Source organism: Solea senegalensis, linkage group LG3 (assembly GCF_019176455.1).
Source record: "Solea senegalensis isolate Sse05_10M linkage group LG3, IFAPA_SoseM_1, whole genome shotgun sequence".
Classification (NCBI taxonomy): Eukaryota; Metazoa; Chordata; class Actinopteri; order Pleuronectiformes; family Soleidae; genus Solea; species Solea senegalensis.
Genome location: NC_058023.1, coordinates 33218330 through 33241954, shown reverse-complemented (window position 1 = coordinate 33241954; position 23625 = coordinate 33218330). Strand labels below are relative to the sequence as shown.

General features: G+C 41.0%; 1 protein-coding gene across 1 annotated transcript in view; it reads left to right on the top strand.

Moving 5' to 3' along the window:
• abcc9 (ATP-binding cassette, sub-family C (CFTR/MRP), member 9) overlaps positions 1-23625 on the top strand; it is a 37103-nt gene that overhangs the window by 5779 nt on the left and 7699 nt on the right. Inside the window, exons 4-34 of the mRNA XM_044022750.1 lie at positions 598-739; positions 816-937; positions 1750-1916; positions 2153-2254; positions 2922-3062; positions 3153-3341; positions 4237-4401; positions 4488-4643; positions 4728-4862; positions 5725-5887; positions 7905-7945; positions 8026-8168; positions 8358-8466; positions 9520-9627; positions 12652-12724; positions 13002-13107; positions 15943-16044; positions 16129-16213; positions 16307-16387; positions 17648-17785; positions 18023-18148; positions 18227-18320; positions 18438-18511; positions 19253-19432; positions 19518-19672; positions 19974-20043; positions 20310-20467; positions 20583-20675; positions 21366-21468; positions 21552-21665; positions 22321-22441. Of these exons, the coding sequence (XP_043878685.1) occupies positions 598-739; positions 816-937; positions 1750-1916; positions 2153-2254; positions 2922-3062; positions 3153-3341; positions 4237-4401; positions 4488-4643; positions 4728-4862; positions 5725-5887; positions 7905-7945; positions 8026-8168; positions 8358-8466; positions 9520-9627; positions 12652-12724; positions 13002-13107; positions 15943-16044; positions 16129-16213; positions 16307-16387; positions 17648-17785; positions 18023-18148; positions 18227-18320; positions 18438-18511; positions 19253-19432; positions 19518-19672; positions 19974-20043; positions 20310-20467; positions 20583-20675; positions 21366-21468; positions 21552-21665; positions 22321-22441 (3756 nt within the window). The remainder of the gene's footprint in view (positions 1-597; positions 740-815; positions 938-1749; positions 1917-2152; positions 2255-2921; positions 3063-3152; positions 3342-4236; positions 4402-4487; positions 4644-4727; positions 4863-5724; positions 5888-7904; positions 7946-8025; positions 8169-8357; positions 8467-9519; positions 9628-12651; positions 12725-13001; positions 13108-15942; positions 16045-16128; positions 16214-16306; positions 16388-17647; positions 17786-18022; positions 18149-18226; positions 18321-18437; positions 18512-19252; positions 19433-19517; positions 19673-19973; positions 20044-20309; positions 20468-20582; positions 20676-21365; positions 21469-21551; positions 21666-22320; positions 22442-23625) is intronic.

Below are 23625 nucleotides of genomic sequence, written 5' to 3'. Positions count from 1 at the left end.
CCATCAGATTAATGAGGTTGACTGTGTTTCCGCCAGATTAATGAGGTTGACACATTAATGAGGTTAACTGTGTTTCCGTCAGGTTAATGAGGTTAACTGTGTTTCCGTCAGATTAATGAGGTTAACTGTGTTTCCGTCAGGTTAATGAGGTTGACTGTGTTTCCGTCAGGTTAATGAGGTTGACTGTGTTTCTGTCAGGTTAATGAGGTTGACTGTGTTTCCGTCAGGTTAATGAGGTTGACTGTGTTTCCGTCAGGTTAATGAGGTTGACTGTGTTTCTGTCAGTTAATGAGGTTTACTGTGTTTCTGTCAGGTTGTTGACTGTGTTTCCCGAGGAGGTTGACTGTGTTTCCGCCAGGTTAATGAGGTTGACTGTGTTTATGTCAGGTTAATGAGGTTGACTGTGTTTCCGTCAGGTTAATGAGGTTGACTGTGTTTCTGTCAGTTAATGAGGTTTACTGTGTTCTTGTCAGATTAATGTGATTCCGTCAGATTAATGAGGTTTACTGTGTTTCTGTCAGTTAATGAGGTTTACTGTGTTCTTGTCAGATTAATGTGTTTCCGTCAGATTAATGAGGTTTACTGTGTTTCTGTCAGGTTGGGGAAGTCAGAGCTCGAAGGTCCAGATTCATCATAACACATGGCTTCATTTCCCCGGACACAACATGAGGTGGATCCTCACCTTCTCGCTGCTCTTCGTCCATGTGTGCGAGTTCGCAGAAGGAATCGTCTCCAACAAGTGAGCGCGTTGTTAAAACTGAACACAGTGAAAAATCTGTAAACATGAATGTCTCTTTGGTGTGTTTTTAACGTAGGATGATGACGACGGATCACCTGCACCTCTACATGCCTGCGTTCATGGGCTTCGTAGCAGCGACGACATCAGTGGTTTATTATCACAACATCGAGACGTCCAACTTTCCCAAACTGCTGCTCGGTGAGTCTACACTTGTCTGTTTGCTCCAGAAAATGTTGAACTTTGTTTTGTCAAACCTGGAAATGATGATGTTTCTCAAATGTCTTGACATTATAGAGTTTCAATGATTTCTTTGTTACATGGAGCAAAAAAACTAGAAAATATTTACATTTAAGAAAGTTACAAACTCTGGGAAGAGATACAAAATAAAACGACAAGCAAAAACAAAACAGAACAAAGAACTAAAGTCCAATGATCAGTGTAAATCATAAGGTGCCGAAACGCAAAGTACATATGACAGCTCAGGGATGACGAGAGGGGCACAGAAAACGTGCTGAAAACAACATGAAAATGCACACTTGCGACACTGTGGGACTTACAAGCTTCGATTTCAAATAATATCCATGGCCCACATCACCACAGGTGGGACTTACAGTATACAGTCAGCAATTCATTTCAATTTCAACAGGTCTAATGTGTAAAAAAAAAAAAAGGCTTTTAATAAATCACACATATCTTCCATTATTATTATTCAAAGATTGGCACGGCGGCCTATTAATAGTAATTTTATTAATCACACAGTGATTCAAGCTCCCTCCATATAGCACACCTGCGTCCTTCAGCACCTTCAACTCCTCAATTAACTTGTTATATCCAGTTTTATCCTTGAGATAACGTACGGTCCTCCAAGTTTGTTTGGTTTTTTTTTTAAGAGAGGTACCGGATCTGCCCAGCTAAGTACCAGAACACAGGGAGGCCAAAATTAAGAGTTGCTGGATCTTGTTCCGGCACAAATTAACCCCTGCCAATGATCGTTCTGGTCTGGTTCACAGTCCTCTTCATCTACTGGATTCTGGCCTTCATCACAAAGTCCATCAAACTGTGGAAATATGCCGAGTACAAAGTGGGTCCTGAGCAGCTGAGGTTCTGTATCACAGCTCTGCTGGTGATTCTGTACGGGTTACTGATGGCTGTGGAGGTCAACGTCATCCGAATCAGAGTGAGTCAGCGCGATTTTGTTTTGTTTTATCCTCGAGCAGCGAATCAGGAGACGGAAACAGGAAGTGAAGGAGTCGAGTGACAGGAAACAGTTTCTTAACAAAAAGAGTCTGTATCTCAGACTAGCTAGTGTTAGCCAGTGTTAGCCAGTGTTAGCCGGTGTTAGCTACTGTTAGCCACATTCTGACATGTTTATATCTGTGAGTAATCCTTGTGTTTTCTACTGTCTCCCTGTAGAAATACGTATTCTTTGCAAATCCTCAGAAGGTGAAGCCGCCGGAGGATTTGCAGGATTTGGGCGTTCGTTTTCTGCAGCCGTTTGTCAACCTGCTCTCCAAGGTAACGCAGTTTTGAGCGCCCCCTGCTGCTGAGACCCAGCCGGAGACACAGAGGCTCACTCTCATGGCAGATTTTGTCTTTATCTCACTGTGAGACTTTTCCAACAGGAAAGTGAAGTTTGTAAAGCACTCACTCTCCCACACCAAAGCCCACAGAGAAAATCAGTGATTTTAACATCACAGCACACAGTTGTTGATCCACTGCTGCCTCCGTCACTAAGTTCAAATGTCTTATTTTGTCACTTCGGCTTTTAAAGTCCTTTGTTCAGATTTACTTCAGTGACACAAAGTGACCACACGAGGCAGCAGAGGACCAGCAGCTCCTGTGTCCCCGCAGCTAAAACCACTGATTTTCTCTATGAGGTTTGGTGTGGGAGAGTGAGTGGTTTACAGCTACAACAGTCTGTCTCACAGTGAGATAAAGACGTGAACATGTGACGTAGACATCGCAGACTTTAACTGACGTAGATTTTATGAGCTTTAAGTGGCTAAAATCAGTTTTTCCTTATGATGTCCGTACGTTCCTTTAAACTACATATTTTATAGATGTTAGGGTCATAAACATTGAACTCAAACATTGAATTCAAATATCAGTGCTGTACAAAGTTTGTGTTTGTGTGTCCTAATGAATTTTGGCTGAAACAAAGCACACTGGCACATTTCTTTAGGCGACGTACTGGTGGATGAATCCTCTCATCATGGGAGCTCACAAACGTCCGATCGAGCTGAAGAAGATCGGAAAACTGCCCATCGCCATGAGAGCGCTCACCAACTACTTGCGGCTCAAAGACGCCTACGAGGACCAGAGGGTGAGCACACGAGGTCCTGAACCTGACGTAACCGTTCGCGTAAACTTGCAGCTGTGTGTTTTTAACATTCTCCCCGTCCACTCACGTCAGACGGCCGAGGACCCGAATCGATCGCCGTCAATCTGGCGCTCCATGTACCGGGCGTTCGGACGTCCCATCCTCCTCAGCAGCACCTTCCGTTACCTAGCCGACCTGCTGGGATTCGCCGGGCCGCTCTGCATCTCCGGCATTGTCAAGTACCTGAAGGAAGACGATACCGGGGCCACGTCAGACGACATGGTGAGATACAGTTATTCACATTTAAGAAGCTGAAAAATGACAGAAAGTAGAAAATATTCACATTTAAGAAGCTGAAAAATGACAGAAAGTAGAAAATATTCACATTTAAGAAGCTGAAAAATGACAGAAAGTAGAAAATATTCACATTTAAGAAGCTGAACAATATTCACATTTAAGAAGCTGAACAATGAAAGAAAGTAGAAAATATTCACATTTAAGAAGCTGAAAAATGACAGAAAGTAGAAAATATTCACATTTAAGAAGCTGAAAAATGACAGAAAGTAGAAAATATTCACATTTGAAAAAGAAGCTGAAAAATGACAGAAAGTAGAAAATATTCACATTTAAGAAGCTGAAAAATACAGAAAGGAAAATATTCACATTTAAGAAGCTGAAAAAAGTAGCTAACAGCAAAGTAGAAAATATTCACACAGAACAAATGACAGAAAGTAGAAAATATTCACATTTAAGAAGCTGAAAAATGACAAAGTAGAAAATATTCACATATAAGAAGCTGAAAAATGACAGAAACTAGAAAATTATTCAATTAACTGAAAAATGACAAAGTAGAAAATATTCACATTTAAGAAGCTGAAAAATGACAGCGTTGAATGCAAGTCATTGTTGTTAAAGTCACGAGCGTCAGACAGAAAACAGAACATGACTGCATTTCTGAGTGACATGGAAAATTGTTCACTCACCTCACACTCTGTGTGTGTGCGTTAAATACACACACACGAGTGTGTGACGACGACTTCCTGATTCAATCGCACGCTCATCAAACACTTCTTTATGAATCATGTGTCATGAAGTGGTCAGTGATTGGAGCGGGGAATCACTGTTATATGTAATGTATACAATTTTGTGTGTGTGTGTGTGTGTGTGTGTGGGGTAGGAGACCTACTTTGGCGTCCACTTCATGTCGTCCTCTAAGCTGCTGCAGAACACCTCGGTCCTGGCTGTTCTTCTCTTCCTGGCTCTGATCCTGCAGCGGACGTTCCTGCAGGCGTCCTACTACGTTACCATAGAGACGGGCATCAACATGCGAGGAGCGCTACTGGTGAGCGACGACGTCTGAAGAAACAAAGAAAACATTTAGAAATGTCTTGAAATATTTCAATAAAAAAAAAAAGTTTTATTTTCCAGGCGATGATTTACAACAAGATCCTGCGTCTGTCCACGTCCAACATGTCCATGGGGGAGATGACGCTGGGCCAGATCAACAACCTGGTCGCCATAGAAACCAACCAGCTCATGTGGTTCCTCTTCCTGTGTCCGAACCTGTGGGCCATGCCAGTGCAGGTGTGACGAGGAGGCGACGACACATGAGTTCAGCTGAGCTGTTGTTGAAGATTTCTGTGATTTCTTTGTTGTTGTTTTCTGCAGATCGTGATGGGCGTCATCCTCCTCTACTACCTGTTGGGTATTAGCGCTCTGGTGGGAGCGGCCGTCATCGTGCTGCTGGCTCCGCTCCAGTATCTCATCGCCACCAAACTGGCCGACACACAGAAAAGCACGCTGGTAAAAACACGGGGGCGACATCACGATGATCATATTTCAGCTTCTTAAACCTTAACAGATCTGCACCTAGGCTTATTTTTAATGATTACAGATTAACATAATGTTAAGTGTTTTTATCGCGACGAGCGATGATATCTTATAAATCGGTTCTTTTACGATACAATTTGACATTAATTGGGTTAGTGGGTCCCCTTTGCACCCGCCGCCCTGCCAGAAGGTGGCGCCATGTCCTTGACTCAGTTTTCACGTGCTAATGTTCGCTGGCCGTGTCTCGTCTCCCGTTTGAAGTTTCGAGCAGATCGGTCTATGTACGGTAAAGTTACAGGACACCTACATTTTTTGTGGCGAATGATCGAAATTTCGCCAAAATTCCGATGATTGCCATGGCCACGCCCCTTTGAATCTGCGAAAGCTTTTGGTAACTTTTCATCTCTGATGAGTCCAGTACAAATTGACACGGTAAGTTTTTTGTTTGTTTTTTTACGTTGGTACGATTAACGCACTTAAATTTGTTTGTTCATTTACGAAACGTGCAAATTCGCTAAGATGGACGCCAAATTCAAAATGGCCGACTTCCTGTGAGTTGAGGTCATGGCCATGTTAATTTTTTTTGTTCGTCTCGGTCTGTGACACGTTTCCACCAAGTTTTGTGAAATTTGGGGCGGCTTAGTTTTGGCTTTGTCCTACCCGGTTTTACCTTTGGGGGCGCTGCTGAGCCAGTTTGCACCATTTTTACTTATTTATCTTATTTTGTATAATTATTCACAGTTGTAATTTGTGTGCCAATTTTCGTCCATTTTCACCAACAACAGCTCTGCCCGGTGTCACATTTGTGTGTTTTTTGTGTCGTGTTGTCGTCCAGGAACATTCCACAGACCGTCTGAAGAAGACCTCAGAGATCCTGAAGGGCATCAAGCTGCTGAAGCTTTACGCCTGGGAGAACATCTTCTGTGACAGCGTGGAGGAGACCAGAGGGAAGGAGCTCACCTGCCTCAAGACCTTCGCCTTCTACACGTCCATGTCCAGTGAGAACAACACTCAGTGTATCCTATATATCTGTGAAACCAGTTTAAACCACATCAGACGACATCGATTCTTTATACTTTATATACATACATACAGTGGGTGTGGAAAGTATTCAGACCCCTTTAAATGTTTCACTCTTTGTTTCATTGCAGCCATTTGCTAAAATCAAAAAAGTTCATGTTATTTGTCATTAATGTCCACTCAGCACCACATCTTGACGGAAAGAAAACAGAAATGTAGAAATGTTTGCAAATGTATTAAAAAAGACAAAGTGAAATATCACATGGTCATTCAAGTATTCAGAGCCTTTGCTGTGACACTCATATTTATTGGACTTGATTAGGAAAGGCACACACCTGTCTATATAAGACCTTACAGCTCACAGCTCGCATGTCAGAGCAAATGAGAATCATGAGGTCGAAGGAACTGCACAAGGAGCTCAGAGACCTTGTGGCCAAGGTTACAAAAGAATTTCTGCAGCACTCAAGGTTCCTAAGAGCACAGTGGCCTCCATAATCCTTAAATGGAAGACGTTTGGGACGACCAGAACTCTTCCTAGACCTGGCCGTCCAGCTAAACTGAGCAATTGTGGGAGAAGAGCATCAGTGAGAGAGATGAAGAAGAACCCAAAGATCACTGTGACTGAGCTCCAGAGATGCAGTAGTGAGATGGGAGGAAGTTCCACAAAGTCCACTATCACTGCAGCCCTCCACCAGTCGGGCTTTATGGCAGAGTGGCCCCACAGAAGCCTCTCCTCAGTGCAAGACATATGAAAGCCTGCAGAGAGTTTGCCAATAAACACATGAAGGACTTCCAGACTATGAGAAATAAGATTCTCTGGTCTGATGAGACCAAGATTGAACTGTTTGGTGTTAATTCTACGTGGTATGTGTGGAGAAAACCAGGCACTGCTCATCACCTGCCCAATACAATCCCAACAGTGAAACATGGTGGTGGCAGCATCATGCTATGGGGGTGTGTTTCAGCTGCAGGGACAGGACGACTGGTTACAATTGAAGGAAAGATGAATGAGGCCAAGTACATTAATGAGAAATAAAATGAACTTTTTTGATTTTAGAAAAGGGCTGCAATGAAGCAAAGAGTGAAACATTTAAAGGGGTCTGGATACTTTCCATACCCACTGTGTGTATATACATATATATACATATATATATGTATATACACACAGTGGGTATGGAAAGTACCCACTGTCTATATGTATATATATATATATATATATATATATATGTACACTTATGTGTGTATTATTTCAATAAAATGTCGTTAAACTTCAAAGTTTAAATTGTGCAAAATTGTGTCAACATGTGACACAGGAGCTGCTGGTCCTCTGCTGCCTCGTGTGGTCACTTTGTGTCACTAAGTTGAGTCTAAATGAAATATTTTCAAAGCCGAATTCACTAAAATCAGACATTTGAAGTTAGTGATGGAGGCAACAGTGGATCAATGACTCCTGTGTGCTGTGATGTTAAAATCACTGGTTTTCTCTATGGGCTTTGGTGTGAGAGAGTTAGCTTTCTACCAAACATCAAAAACTTGAAAAAACCCTGAAATTTAATTTAAAATGATCTTGTTTTTTTAAACCAAGCAAAATTCTGTCAACATCAAGTTTATTGATATTAAAGGCTGAAACAATTACTCGGTTGGAGTGTTTTTTATAAAGAATAAAAACAGGTTTCTGTATTTTTCCAGCTTCTTAAATGTGAATAGTTTCTACTTTCTGACAGCAAAATGTTAACTTGAGTTGACAAAGAGAAATTGACAAAATGAACATTTTGCCTCATTTCAAACCAAAAATCCATGACAGTATTTGAAATATATTCCTTCAATCTTGTCCATGCATTGACTCATGCAGGACTTTTTGTTTCTCGAGCTACGTAAACAAACGTTCCCTCTTTTTACAAGTTTGATCCAGGGACCCCTAGTGGTATAAAAGTGAATTTCACACCTTTCCTTCGCAGTGAAAATGTTTCATTCAGTTTTGTCTCTCCTCTGCAGTTTTCATGAACGCTGCGATCCCCATCGCTGCAGTTCTGGCGGTAAGACGTCGTCGCCGCACGCTTGCAGCAGGAAAACCGTCATTTTTTAAAGATGTTTTACGTGAATCGTTGTCTCGCAGACGTTTGCTGTTCATCACCTCATCGATAAAACGGGTCCCAGTCCGTCTGAGGCCTTCGCCGCCCTGGCTCTGTTCCACATCCTGGTCACGCCGCTCTTCCTGCTCTCCACCGTCGTCAGGTTTGCTGTGAAGGCTCTGGTCAGGTGAGTGTGTGTGTGTGAGTGTGTGTGTGTTAAAGTGGAGATGCTGTTGTGTCACATTCTGAATCTAATTAAAGGAACATGGAAGAAACCTGACGTCAGCAAAGAGAAACTCTAAACTCCTCAGAGAGAACTGCTGTTGATATCATCACTGTTACACTGTGTGTGTGTGTGTGTGTGTGTGTGTTGCAGTGTCCAGAAGCTCGGAGAGTTTCTCCAAAGTGATGAAATCGGAGACGACTGCTGGAGAAACGGAGACTTGTCCATGTCGATGGAAGCGGGAAAGAAACACTTTGGACCGGTGAGTTGTTTTAAAAGTTTTAAATCCAAAAACCAAACCCCATAGAGAAGATCAGTGATTTTAGCTCACGGGGACACAGGAGCTGCTGGTCCTCTGCTGCCTCGTGTGGTCACTTTGTGTCACTGAAATAAATCCAAATGTAGGATTTTTAAAGCCGATGTGACAAAATAAGACATTTGAACTCAGTGATGCAGGCAGCACCTTTTTTTCCTCTAGTTCACCTTGAGGTTGACAATCCCCATTAATCACTCACCATGATTAATGATTAATCAATGCACCATCATGAAATCATGAAATCTTGAGGAAATTAAATGAAAAACAGGATTCATTTTTGAGAAAGATCATAAACTACGTCAGATTAGACCAAACACAAGAGGCAGATTAACAAAATACTCATCAGTTTAAGTCTACGATGTCTACGTCACATGTTCACGTCTTTATCTCACTGTGAGACACACTTTTCCAACAGGAAACTGAAGTGTGTAAATCACTCACTCTCCCACACCAAAGCCCGTAGAGAAAGAGAGTTGTTGATCCACTGCTGCCTCCATCACTACATTCTAACGTCTTATTTTGTAATTTTCGGCATTAAAAATCCTGTGCTCAGATAAACCTCAGTGACACAAAGTGACCACACGAGGCAGCAGAGGACCAGCAGCTCCTGTGTCCCCGCCAGTTTAAATCACTGATTTTCTCTATGAGGTTTGGTGTGGGAGAGTGAGCGGTTTACAGACGTCTGTCTCACGGTGAGATAAAGACGTGAAACACGTTCTTTGACATAATATCATAGACTTTATTAGATATGTGTGTTTTTGGTTAGATAACAAAGACTGATGTAGACTTTGTTTATGGTTCTGGAGAATAACAGAGATTAATGTGACACTGAATCCTCGAGGGAAACATCCTGCAGGTTTATATCACAGGGAACCAGCACACGTCGTCTTCTCCTCCTCCTCCTCCTCCTCCTCCTCCCTCAGGAGCTGTAGTGGATGTAGAGGAGTCTAAAGTTTATTAGTGATCACAAACTCGCTCTCCTGGTGTTTTCCTCTCCAGACCAAAGCCATCAACAGGAAACATCCCGTGCGTTACCAGATGGATAACTACGAGCAGCCGACCCGGAGACTGATGAGGCCGTCGGAGACGGAGGATGTGGCCGTGAAGGTCAGGGTCAAAGTTCACGTGTGTGTGTGTGGGGCAGGGGGGCGGAGACTGCAGGCTGATAAAGAAAGAAACAACTGTTGAAGAAACTTTGAGGAGAGATACGTTCACATGATTGGTCAGTCGTTGGTTAGTTGGTAGGTTAGTGAATTGGCTGGTCAGTTAGTTGACTGATGGTCAGATGATTGGTTGAGTTAGTCAGTTGACTGGTTGCTTGTTCAGTTAGTCGATTGGTTGACCGGTCAGAATGTTGAGTCACTCTGGTTGGTTGTGTAGCTGTTTTGGGATCAGTTGGTTAATCTGTTGCTTGGTTACTGAGTCACTCTGTTAGTTAAGTTGTGTGTCTATTTATTAATGAATTGGTTGGTTGTTTGGTTACTAAATGAGTCTTTTGATGAGTTGGCTGGTGGTTGGTTGATTAGTCGGTTGTTTTGGTGGGTAAGTGGGTCGGTCAGTCACTTGGTTAGTTGCTGGTTTGGTATGTTGTGTTGTTTTGTGGTCAGTTTGTTGATCTGTTGGTTGGGTGGAGTCAGTTCGTTAGTTAGGTGGTGGGTGGTGGGTGGGTCATTTGGTAAGTTTGTTGGTCTGTTCATTGGTTAGTTTGGTTAGGTTTTAATCAGCTGGTTGGTTATTTGTTTGTTTGGTTGGTTGGTTGGTTGGTTGATTGTTGATAGTTCAACATTTGTCTGGTTACTGAGTCAGTCTGTTGTTTGGTTGGTTGGTGGATCGTTAGATAAGACTGTTGGTCTGTTGAATGGATAGTTGGTTACTAAATCAGTCGCTTGGTTGTCTGGTCATTAGTTAGTTGTTATAAAAGTTTGTTCATTAGTTATTTTCCTGTGTGACTCTTGGTTTAAACGACCACAGGATAAAGAACATTCATTTAATCCTAATACACGTCTAACAGATGAATTTAGAGATAATTCCAGATTAGAAACATCGTCAGTCTCTGAACGGAAAACTTCCCCTCACTCATTCACTCACTCATTCACATTCATAAAAGCGTCTTCGTGCTCTTATCATTCTCTTCACTCTGTGCACAGCTGCTTCACATCACCAGTGTTTGTGCTGTGGGTCATGTGACATGTGAGTGAGTGAATGAGTGAGTGAGTGACTGTGTGAGTGTGCGTGGACACAGGAAGTGTAGGATTCACACGAGAACTTGTTGCCCCTTAAAGAGCCTCAGTGAGTTTATCCAAGGTTTTTCTCAGCGTCTCTGTGAAGACACTACTTCCTGTCTCTGTCCCTGTGGAACCCCGCGACTGAGAGACAGAAAGACACAGACAGAGAGACAGACAGCAAGTGTTCAATAAATAAAAAACACTTTTATTTGAACGGACGTAGGTGTTCAGACACACAAATATTTCATCCATAGATTATAATTAAACATAATTTTACCATTTTTCACGTTACTTTCCGTCGTGAAAGTTGTACATTTTAACAAGTCCGTTTACCTGATTTTGGATCAATCTAATCTAATCCAGTCTATTCTAATCTGATCTATTATAATGTATATCAATTTTTTAATCTCTTTATCTCGTAAATACTGATGTTTTTACAGAATTATTTAGACTCATTCTCCGTTTGCTTCGTTAGCTCCTGCCTCAAAAACAGCCGCTCTGGCTTGTTTACTTTGTCCATTCAGGCTGCCGTAGAAACGTGTCAGCGCAAGATGGCGGACTTCGTCAACGACTGAACAGTTAATGTACGCTAACGTACTCATGGGTTCTGGTGACTGGTTTAGCAGCTAACAGTGTTAGCTTGAGATACATTTGCATTTCCGACTTGTCAACTGGACGATGTGATGAATTCAAGTTGACGTCGCTCCCAGTTCCGACTTCCAAGTTCCGATGTAAATGAAACGCAGCTTAACGTGAAGTAAGAATTCACGACATCCCAACCCTAACCCGTGAATTTGTTACTTTAAACTGAAGAGAAAACTGAAGAGACAACTTAGACACTGAATTAAAATCATATTCAATCTTTTTTTATTATTAAATTATGCGATTTTAACGTTAATAATTCAGATTTTACGATTTGTTTTGGGATTTTATTTTTGCCTCAGAGCAGAAGAAGGAGGATGTTTAATAAAATAAATAAATAAATAAAGTCCATATTTAATCTTTTGTCATAAGTTGTGGCTCAACCATTTCCTCCCGTTTCCTGTCCGTTCTGCTAAATCACATTTATTTGTTTTCAGGTCAGAGATCTTTCACATCATTTCCTCTCAGTTTTTTTTTCGTTATACAATCATATGTTGAGTAGAAAAGGAGATTTAATGTCTTCACTAAAGGATAAGATGATCATTTTAATCTTAATTTAGTATTTTTTTGTCTCCGTTCTGTGTCTGCGCTCGTCTTTTGGGACCCGTGTCACAGGTTAAAGACGGGGACAGTGGACACTGTGGGGACTGTCAGATAAAATAAACATGAAATAAACAAACAAATGCAGCAGATGGGAGGAATGTAAACAGAGCGGCGCAGCAGGAAGCAGCGTGATGGATCAGTGCGCTGGGATTAGATATGAACTGCAGTTACACCACGATCTTTCCCTGTCATGTCACATGACGTGAACAATTGTGCCGCTTTAATTCATTTATATGAACGTCACGGTTCAAATGATGTTTTTATTTAACTTGTTTTAAATCAGCAAACAGCAAATCTACACTGTAAAACAATCAAGAGTTCATTTTACTTAAAAGCATTTATGAAACTGATTCATTGAAAATGATGAGTAAATATTAATATTCTTTCTGAACTTTTATGACTTCATATACTTTGTCTATTTTTGTGAATTCTTTGCAACTTATAAATAGTCAAACTAATTCAACGTGCAAAACTGAAAGTTAAAGCACATTTCTATTTTATTGTCAGTAATTCTATTATTTTAAATGATATTATTATTTTCCTAACAGACAAAATAAGATTTTAATCAGGTCTTAGCAAATCTACAATCCATCGTCACAGAACTTCTCTTATATGCTACGTGTATATTTAGATTAATGTTTGTATTTGTTATTCTGCTCAGGTGAGCAACGGATTCTTCACCTGGGGAAATAACTTGTCCACGCTGTCGGACATCAACATCCGAATCCCGACAGGTGGGAGGAGCCTCTTCCTTTGTTTTTACTGTGTCATGGTTTCCGGCCATTAAGTCAACGGCTGCCATTTTGTTCTGTTGTAGTTCAGTTATTTCACCGTTTCTGACCTTAAATCCAATAAATATGAAATAAAAATGGCCGTAAATGTCGACCTGGAGCGAGTAAATTAAGCAAGTGTTGTCAGTGACTTCCTGTTGCCAGTAGGTGGCAGTTTGATACACCTGCTGCGTGATATTAGTGCAAATATCGTCCTCATCATTTCTTTTTTTCCCCACAGGTCAGCTGACCATGATCGTGGGACAGGTGGGTTGTGGGAAATCGTCCCTGCTGCTCGCCATGTTGGGCGAGATGCAGACGTTTCAAGGACAAGTTTACTGGAGCAAGTAAGACGGCACACACACACAGACACACACACACACACATCACAAACATGACAAACAATGACAAACATGAGTATGTGTTTGTGTTGATTTGTTTTCATATTTCAGTGACGGAACAAACGGAGTTTCTGAGTTTAAACACGGTTTAAACTGTGGGATGAATTTGGAGAAACCTTAAACCATTTCAGAGACAAATAATAGTTTCATCTTTCGTCAGTTAATGTTACAGAAGATGGAACAGTCCGCATTAATACTTTTGCACATGAATATCTAATAAACACTGATTTTTATCACATTCTTTAACCGTGTGAAATAGAAACCGTGTAAAAAACGAAAAACTTCTCTTTCTGTTTGTCTTTTCTTCTTCAGCTGATTTTCCCTTTTTTTCCCATTTTCTTTAAGGAATTTTGGAATTTCACTTCAGCTTTGATTTATAAAGGACAAGACAAAAATAATGAGATTATATTTGACAGAAACTTATTTTTAAACCCTTCTCTGGGAAAGTCAGGTTTGAGCAGAGCAGCAGTGTGTGTGTGTGTGTGTGTGTGTGTGTGTGTGTTTGTTTACCTCCTGCCTTCTCACACATTATCAGGCTGACTGAATGTGACATGAACCACGAAGGCAACGTCAGGTACCTTTGCTCTCTCTGGTCTCACTTTCATCACTTCATCATTCATTTAATCCATTCATCAACTTCACGCAGTCATAGATAGCATGCTAGATAGCTGTAACTAGCTAGATAACAGCCGATAGATGCTAAGTGTAGTTCAACGGAACAGGTTTCATTTGTACTCTTTCTATTCCTCAGTCACCAACGCACACACGAGTCATGTAAAGGTACATCAGGGTTATATTTCCATAGAACAGTATGCTAGTTTGGTACAAAGCTCGCCAAATAGCTGTAACTAGCTAGATGCTAAGATAGAACCTAGCTAAGATAGATAGCTATAACTCATTTGTGCTAGATGGTCCAAATAGCGTGCTAGATGCAGCTGTAACTAGCTCGGTAACAATAGGTAGATGCTAAGTGTAGTGGAGAACTTTTAAACTGAAAATGATGTTAGCAAGTTTCTCTGGGTTTGACTCGTGTGTTCTGTTTCTGTTCCTCAGTCAGAGTCGTGTAAAGGTTTGTTTCCACTTGACAGTATATTTCCATAGAAGCTAGATGGCTGTAGCTAGCTAGACGATAGAAAGGTGCTTCATATATTTAGCGTTGCTGTTTTCATGCACAAAAACACAAACTTACACAACAGTCCCAATGTTTAATTTTATTTTCGAAACATTGAAGCTGTTCATTTTCATGCGTCAGTGACAGAAACAGAAAGTTGACGTGTTTTAGAGAATTATGACATGATCACGTGACGAGAGGAGACGACAGTGATACGCTGTAAAAACATGATACGCGCTAAAAATATCCACCTCAGTCCAAGAGTTCTGGAACCTTCCTGAAGAAATCTGAGCGCACACACACACACACTCACACACACACAGATGTAATAACAGTGACAACATCTTCATCTGTGTGTGTGTGTGTGAAGGTTAAACAGATTGACTGTCTCTCTCTGTCTTCATGTCTCATCTGTCTGTGAACTTTGACCTCCAGTGTTTCGTCACACACCTGAAACACACTCAGCTGATCGTCAGTCTTCTCTCTCTCTCTCTCTCTCTCTCACACACACACACACACTGACGTGATTGACAGTTGGTCAGAGACAGAGGAAAGTGACGAAGACGTCGGGAGGTACACTCTTCTTCTTCTTCCTGTTTCAGATTTGACGTGACCCTTTGACCTCCCCCTCCTGTATGTTTTACATCAGGTTTTCTTTAGTAAAAGTGACTCCGGCTGCGCCATCATCATCATCATCATCATCATCATCATCCCTCTTGATGTTTTTGTTTTATTTGTTGTTGGTGTTGCCGTGGTTACTGAACGTTAATGTTGGTGATTTGCTGTTCATCATTAACTCGATCCATGAGCCATTTTTATTTCCCATATCTGAAAAAAATATTTTCCATGTTGCAGTGGAGTTTTCTTCTTCCTCCTCTTCCTCCTCCTCTTCCTCTTTTGTCATAAAGCTGATCAGAACAGAAGAACTGATTAGATTTAGTTAGATTTCTGGGTCAAAGTGGATGAAATGCTGAAAAAAAATTACATTCTTTATTTTGAATTATGTTTAAATAACAGTTTTTTCTGTACTTTGTGTAGTTTTTTAAAACATAAATGTCTCATCCATCTCTATTTTGATTTAGGTTTTCATTCTAAATTAAACATCGTGCAACACTGTAAAATAAAATGGTTGTAATTGCTGTAGTTTGTTCAAACTAAAATGAGCAAGTTGTTATGTAATTTGCTACATTTTGAAAATTTTGAATTAACTTAATTATAATTTTTTTTATTATTTTAGCTCAAAACATAGAAACTCGTAAAACAAGATAGAAAATAATAAAATTTGTTTTTTTTTCTTTAGCTCATCCTTTGTATTTCACTCAAAAAGAAAATAAGGTTTGACAAACTTAAAAAAATAAAGTGCAGCACTGTAAAAATAAAATGGTTGTATTTACTGTAGTTGTACTGTAGTAATGTAGTTTGCTGAATTTAGTTTGAATTAACTTAATTCTAATTTATATAGATATAATAATAATAATAATAACAGAATTTATTTTGAATAAGGTGTTTTCACTTAAGTTAATGTTTGTTACCTGGAGTCAGGAACAGGAGATGATTAAAGTGTGAACAGATCAGTTCTCCTGCTCGTCATCTTTATGAAAACACGACTCGTCGTTCCTCTTCTGACTGTGTGTGTGTGTGTGTCTCTCTGTTTCCCATGATGCCTTTAGTAAGAACAGATACTCGGTGGCGTACGCCACTCAGAAGTCGTGGCTGCTCAACGCCACCGTGGAGGAGAACATCACCTTCGGGAGTGCGTTCAACAAGCAGAGGTAAACAAAACCGACGCCTGTCATTTCCCCTCGTGCAGGAAGTGAGAGCGCCGCAGAAAAATGACGACTGTCGCGTTTCTTCAGGTACAAAGCGGTGATCGACGCGTGCTCTCTGCAGCCCGACATCGACCTGCTGCCTTTCAGAGACCAGACTGAGATCGGAGAGAGAGTCAGCACTTTAAAAACACACACTTTCACACGTTGGTGACGCCTCAGTCGACATTTTTAAACACCTTCATATTCTTTTCTGTCTGTTTTTCAGGGCATTAACCTGAGCGGCGGACAGAGGCAGAGGATCTGTGTGGCCAGAGCTCTTTACCAGAACACAAACATCGTCTTCTTGGTGAGGAACGTCTCAGAAAACTCCACTCCACTCGGTTTGGCATCATTTTCCATGATTTCATAGCTCGATGTGATGGTAGATTATGCGACCCTGCACACACACACACACACACACACACACACACACACACACACACACACACACCAAATCTAATTCAAATACCATGACTTCTGACAGAGGTATGATGTTTTATTTTTGCACTTTTGCCCGTTTATAAAAAATGGGGATTTCTTGACATTTGTGACATCATGAGCCGGTGGATTCTTACAAAAATGTAATGGGAACACTCGGCTGATCACCAAAACAACAACAAAAACCAGTAGACAGGAAGTTGTCCCGAGTCACGTGACGTGTTTCTGCGTCATAACATCTGAACGTGAGCTCATAAGGAAATGTTTTTCTTTTAATTATCATGACTTCACTGTGAGAATGTGTACGTGATCTCAGGACTGGAAGACGTCCGTCTTTCACAATAAACTTTATTAAATTATCACAACACGACAAACACGATAGTTACATCCCACACACACACACACACACACACACGGCCACAGTAATGGAACTAATGTGATTTATCGTGGTTGGCAGACGCTGTTCTCCTCAGGCACTTTATCGCTCAGGAATAAATCTGAATGAATAATGTCAATGTAAACATTTAGCCATAATCAGATTATCAGATTAGTGTTTGGACCCGCAGGGATTTTTCACTGGTTGATTTAAAAATCTCTGCTCATTTCCTCCTCCTCCTTGTTGTAAAATGAAAAACTAACATTAAAAACCTCATGTGTATCATATTTGTTTATGCAGTTATGTTTGATTATAAGAGACAGCAGATGAGTGACTGTGTGGAACATAATGAATACAGTTCTCTGTGTGATCTGTTCATGCTTTAACAGGGAAAATGGTGAATTTGGAGTAGGTTTCTGACCCCAAATATCTTTATAACATCAACAAGACCTAAATCTGACAAACTGTAGCCGATGCAGTCCTTTTGGCCCATTGAAATTCCTATTAACTACCATTACCTTTACCCTATTTGCTGTTGTAACACTGTAAATGTCCTCTTTTGTGGGACTGAAAAAGGGATTTTCTTATCTTACGATCAGTAAAATGTTGTTTTCATTTGCCTAAACATTATTTCTGACTTAAAAAGCCCAGATTTCACTGATGAGACTTGTATTTGACAGATTTTCACACCTTTTGAACTGTTAAAATACAAGTATAACCCGTGAAGAAACTGTCCTGTCTTTTCCGTCTCAGGACGACCCGTTCTCGGCGTTGGACATCCACCTCAGCGATCACCTGATGCAGGAAGGAATCCTCAAGTTCCTGCAGGACGATAAACGGACCGTGGTCCTGGTCACGCACAAACTGCAGTACCTCATCCATGCAGACTGGGTCAGAACCACAAACCGTTCCTTTTTTCTTTTTCTGCGCCGTTGTGAAAATAACGTCACATCGTCGGCGTACGCAGAGAACGCGGACTTAAGATGAAGTGAAAGTGTCTGTGATCTTGTGCTGATTCCCACGGTTTTTTGCTTTCATAGTGAGAAATAAAGCAAACAGGAAAGTTGTTAAACTTTATTTTGAAGAGGATTTTATTGAAGTTGTTTGTTTTCTCTGTTTTTGTCTCAGATCATAGCGATGAAGGACGGCTCTATCCTGAGGGAGGGAACCCTGAAGGACATTCAGACTCACGATGTTGAGCTTTACGATCACTGGAAGACGCTGATGAACAGACAGGACCAGGAGCTGGAGAAGGTGACGTGATCTGCTGATCTGCTGATTTATGGACGTGAATCTGTGGCGTTAAAATCCTGCATGTTTGTGTCTGTGAAGGACATCGAGCAGGAGAGTCAAACAATGCTGGAGAGGAAAACACTGAGGAGAGCATTTTACTCCAGAGAGGCCAAGAATGATGATGAAGATGAAGGTGATTTATTTATAAATCATTTATAAAAAAATGAAACCACAACAAAAGAAAAAGAAGCAAATTTCTATCTGAAATGTGTGTTCATAAAAAATGAATGAGTTTTATTGATTTCATCAGAGGAAGAAGAGGAGGAAGAAGACGACGACAATTTCTCTACGATGACAAACAGGCGATCAAAAATTCCATGGAGGGTAAACGATCTTTACACGTTTTCCTGAGTTTATTTGATTTTGTCAAACATTTTCTTCTGTTGCTTTTTAAAACAAAGATATTTATGCTTTTATTTTAGTATCAAGTAAAAACTCAGCCCAGTTCTACTTTTTTAATGAGCTTATTTTGTGCTCAAACACTATTTTCTTCTTTTTGTTCGAGTAACAATGAAACAATTGGGTTTCAAACGTGTTTGTTTTTGTAAAACTAAGTTATCGTTTTGTAAACTTCTGAATTCACAAGAGTTCTACCTTTAAAAAACTTTGCATCCAACCATCGTCTACTCATCCATCTATCTTTCCATTCATCCACTCACCCATCCATTTACTCATCCATCCACTCATCATCCATTCATCCATCCACTCATTTATCTTTCATTCATCCACTCACCCATCAATTTACTCATCCATCCATTCACCCAACCATCTTCCATTCATCTATCCACTCATCTATCTTCCCATTCACTCATCCATCTATCTCACCCAACCGTCTTCCATTCATCCATCCACTCATCTATCTTTCCATTCATCCATTTACTCATCCATCCACTCACCCAACCATCATCCATTCATCTATCTACTCACCCAACCATCATTCATTCATCCATCCACTCATCTACAGTATCTTTCCACTCACCCATCCACTCATCTATCCATGTTTCACTCATCTATTCATAAATGTAGTCATGCATTCACTGATCTGTCTTGACTCCTCCCCCTCAGGTGTGCTGGTGTTACTTGTCGTCTGGTGGCTTCTTCATGGTCTTCCTCATGGTCGTCTGTAAACTCCTCAAACACTCGGTCATCGTTGCCATAGATTACTGGTTGGCCATTTGGACGTCGTGTAAAACCAACAACAGCTCGTCCAACGCGACCAGACCGGACTGTCGCATGGGGTCAGAGGTGAAGTGACAGGACGGAGAATCTGAGCCAGTCTTCTGTTACAGAGATATAATGTGTGTGTGTGTGTGTGTGTGTGATTCCACAGTACGAGCCTTACTACCTGCCCGTGTTCATCGTCCTGTGTGCAGCTGGAATCACTCTGTGTCTCGTCACCTCCCTCACTGTGGAGTTTCTGGGTCTTTCTACAGCAACGAACCTGCACCACAACCTGCTCAACAAGATCATCCACGCTCCCATCAGGTAAAGTCACCCACGCAAGCTGAAAATATTATATTATATTATATTATATTATATAATATTATATTATATTATATTATATTATATTATGTTATATTATATTATATTATATTATATTATACTATATTATATTATATTATATTATATTATATTATATTATATTATATTATAATATAATATAATATAGTATAATATATATATTAAAAAATCACAGAAACTGGAAAATATTTACATTTAACACTAACCCTAGAAAATTTGACAGACTATAAGTGAAATGAGATGAAATAAGTGGTTTTGTTCTCAGGTTCTTCGACATCACTCCTCTGGGTCAGATCCTCAACAGATTCTCAGCTGATACCAACATCATTGACCAGGTAAAAGAAAAGGGTCCTTTATTTTGAAGCCTGTTTTTTATATAGAGTATATTTGGAAGTTTGGGAGTGTTATCATCCACATACACCTGCAACCAGACTCCTATTGGACTATTTGACTCCAAATGGGACCATAATTCACAAAATGTCTCAATGTGATTGAGACGATAAACTCATCGGGAGAATTAAAAATGTATTCCAGACCCAAAAAATGTGAATAAATAACATTGTAGTCAAATAAGTCAAATGTTTTTTTTGTTTTATTTTAGCACATTCCTTCGACACTGGAGTCGTTGACGAGGTCCACGTTGCTGTGTCTGTCGGCCATCGGCGTCATATCCTCCATCACGCCGGTGTTTCTGGTCGCACTGGTTCCCCTCGCCATCGCCTTCTACTTCATACAGAAGTATTTCCGGGTCGCCTCCAAGTGAGTCGGCATTAGCGCCGTCGTTAGCCTTCGGTCTGTTGTTTTTTAAAAAAAACAAACACACTGTACGTGGATTAACTGCACACGTGTGTCGTGATCTGCTCGTTCCTCTCAGGGATCTCCAGGACCTCGATGACTCCACTCAACTTCCTCTGCTGTGTCACTTCTCTGAGACGGCAGAAGGTCTCACCACGATACGAGCGTTCAGGTACAGAACTCTGCAGGAAACCTCATACACAGAGAGGAACTTCTTAACCATACAGTTACTCAAAACCGCTTACTGATACTGATACAGGAACTTCTTAACGATACTGATATTTACAAAAACTGATACAGGAACTTCTTCACGCTACCGATATTCACAAAAACTCTTATTGATCTTATCTTATATAATCCAGAAATCCTGTACATGTATATATCAGATATCGGTATTTTTTTAAAATCTTTATTTAAGAGTATAACATAGATAAACAGTTGTAACGTAATAAAAGTCTTAGTCCTGGTGTGGTTTTTGTCACGATATAATCATTAGTTCCGTCTCTCGTTGGAGGATCATCTTGTATTTCTGTCTTCGCCCTGTTTCCCATCGTTGGTATAATCCAACATTAAACAGCTCTCACGCTTTTTTCACTCTTCGTCCTCCTCCTCCTCCTCCTCCCTGAGGACTTCCTCACACACACACACACACGGAGTGAATCTGCTGTTCAGACAGATTCTTGGCGACCTCGAGTCCGTTCCCATTATCATTATCCTCTGGATTCCCTCCAAACCCACTCTGGTTCACCACTGAGCTCAGTTAAAGATTTATCATTTTAGTGAATTTTCAAAATAAAGGGAACCAGAGAAGGGGGGGGGGCGTTGTTTACGTGACAAACGGAGTCAAATGTTGATTTTCCAGACACGAGGCTCGTTTTAAGCAGCGCATGCTGGAGCTGACGGACACCAACAACACGGCCTACCTGTTCCTCTCTGCTGCCAACCGCTGGCTGGAGGTCAGAACGGTGAGAAACGCAGCGTTTAACAACACGTGCTTTGATGTTTTCACTTATTCTAACATTTTATTTTCACCGTCTCGTCTGGGCAGGATTATCTCGGAGCAGTGATCGTGCTGACGGCAGCGGGAGCCTCCATATGGAGTTTACATTATGGTCTGCCCTACAGTGGCCTGGTGGGCCTCGGACTCACGTACGCCCTCACTGTGAGTTTGTTATGCTAACGTTTAATCGCAGTTCTCTGCTAACTGAAATTGGTTTGTTTGTTAATAGCAAATGGGAAATTCTCAAAATCTATTGAGTTTAAAAAGCTACATGCACTTCTGCCAGAATTAGCATTAAGAAGAAACTTTGTTCTTGTGCTTAAGAACAGCTGATGTTAGTAAGTGATGCCATTGTTCACTCATTTTATTTACATCTGCTAAGGTTAGCATGATAACCAGCTAGTTAATGTCTTTAAATGTAGCACATTTTAAGTGGAAGCTAAGTCATGTTCTGACTTGTTTTTTTTCGCCATGACTTCCATTTTTTTATATAAAGCTTTGTCAATAAAGTTGTGTGGTACCTTGTTAGCTTAAAAGTTGATCTAAACCAGCAACTTAGCGTAATATTGCAAAGCTAGGGTGGCCATGCGTCCAGATTTGCTGTTTTGTTGTGTTTTACTCGTGTTGTCGTCCGTAGTTAGAAACAAGAACAGGAAGAAACCATCACGTTGTGTATAAACTGAACAGCTGATGAGTTTCTGCATCAGTTTCTGCTGCTGCGTGAACTTTCTGAACTTTATGACAGGAGACGTTTATTGTGTTGTTTTTTCTGTCAGAGCGACACGTGACTTGGGTTCTTTTGTGTGTCTGTGTGCAGGTCACCAACTACCTGAACTGGGTTGTCAGGAACTTGGCCGACCTGGAGGTCCAGATGTCGGCCGTGAAGAAGGTCAACAGTTTCCTCAGCACAGAGTCGGAGAACTACGAGGGGTCGATAGGTGACGACACACACACACACACACAGAGTGGGAGATCTCCTGTTGCTATGGTGAAATACAGGACGGATGATAAAAACATTTTCGTGATTTCACCTTTTATATAATAATGGCACGTTGAGTCGTTGAGGTTGCTAATGTCTTTGGACGCCAAAATCAAACAGGAACGACTTGATTGACGTTGTGTAAATGATTTTTCACCGTGATGCGCAGCAGCTATGTCAGGAAACATGATGATAACAAACGGTTAGCTGGTAAGATGAGAGAGGACAACCGTAGAAGGATCCAGGCTTTTCTGGAGGTTGGCCCTTTCTACGGATCACGTGGTTTGTTCGAGGGTGGCCTGAAAAGTTCGTCGGCTGACAAACGAGGAGCAACGGAACTTGGCATGCGTTACATCCAACCTTCTGCGATACTAACTGCCATGTTTCTGTCGCAGTAAACCCACATTTTATAGCTCATTGATTATCACTAGAGACATTTCATGGAAATTACCCACAAGGACTTTCATGTTGACATGGTTGCTACTTTGGGAGATGATGCTCCAGCTTTACCAAGAGGGGTTGGGAGAGCCTTGAAGACCACCCAAGGTCTGGAAGTCCTCCCTGAAGTCTTGTGTTCACCACATGACTGACGTTTGACTGTTAATCGAGTCGAGAACAACAAACTCGGCATGTGGAAGGTTTCTACCACAGACATGACCCACCAGGCTGGTCATGTCACAGGAGAACTGGTCCGGTTTCTTGGACGTGTTGTGTCCACCACTTTGAAGGTCAGCCCTTGCAGTGGACATAATATCTGCTGCAGTTTGTCCATGAGAGCTTCTTTACCCAGGGCGATGGAAGACGTTTGGCGACTGTGTTGCAGAGGGAACCACATCACGGTCTTCCTACGGGCTTTTCAGCCCGGCCTCGTTTATCTGCCGTGTTATGACTTGGTCCATATGCTCTATAAGCCTCTGTTTACAGCAGCCTGGACTCTAACATACACAAGCTAGTGGTCTGTTTTCTGTTGCTCTGGTCTCACACGGCGGAAACAATCATTCTAACGTTTATGTGCTTCTGTAACAGTGAAAACCACAGTTCTTCAGATCTGGTACACACGTTCATTGGACTCCAGGAGGAACTGATTAGAATTTGGAGGTCAAAGGTTAAGATCACTTTAACCTCACACAATGTTTAAGATTC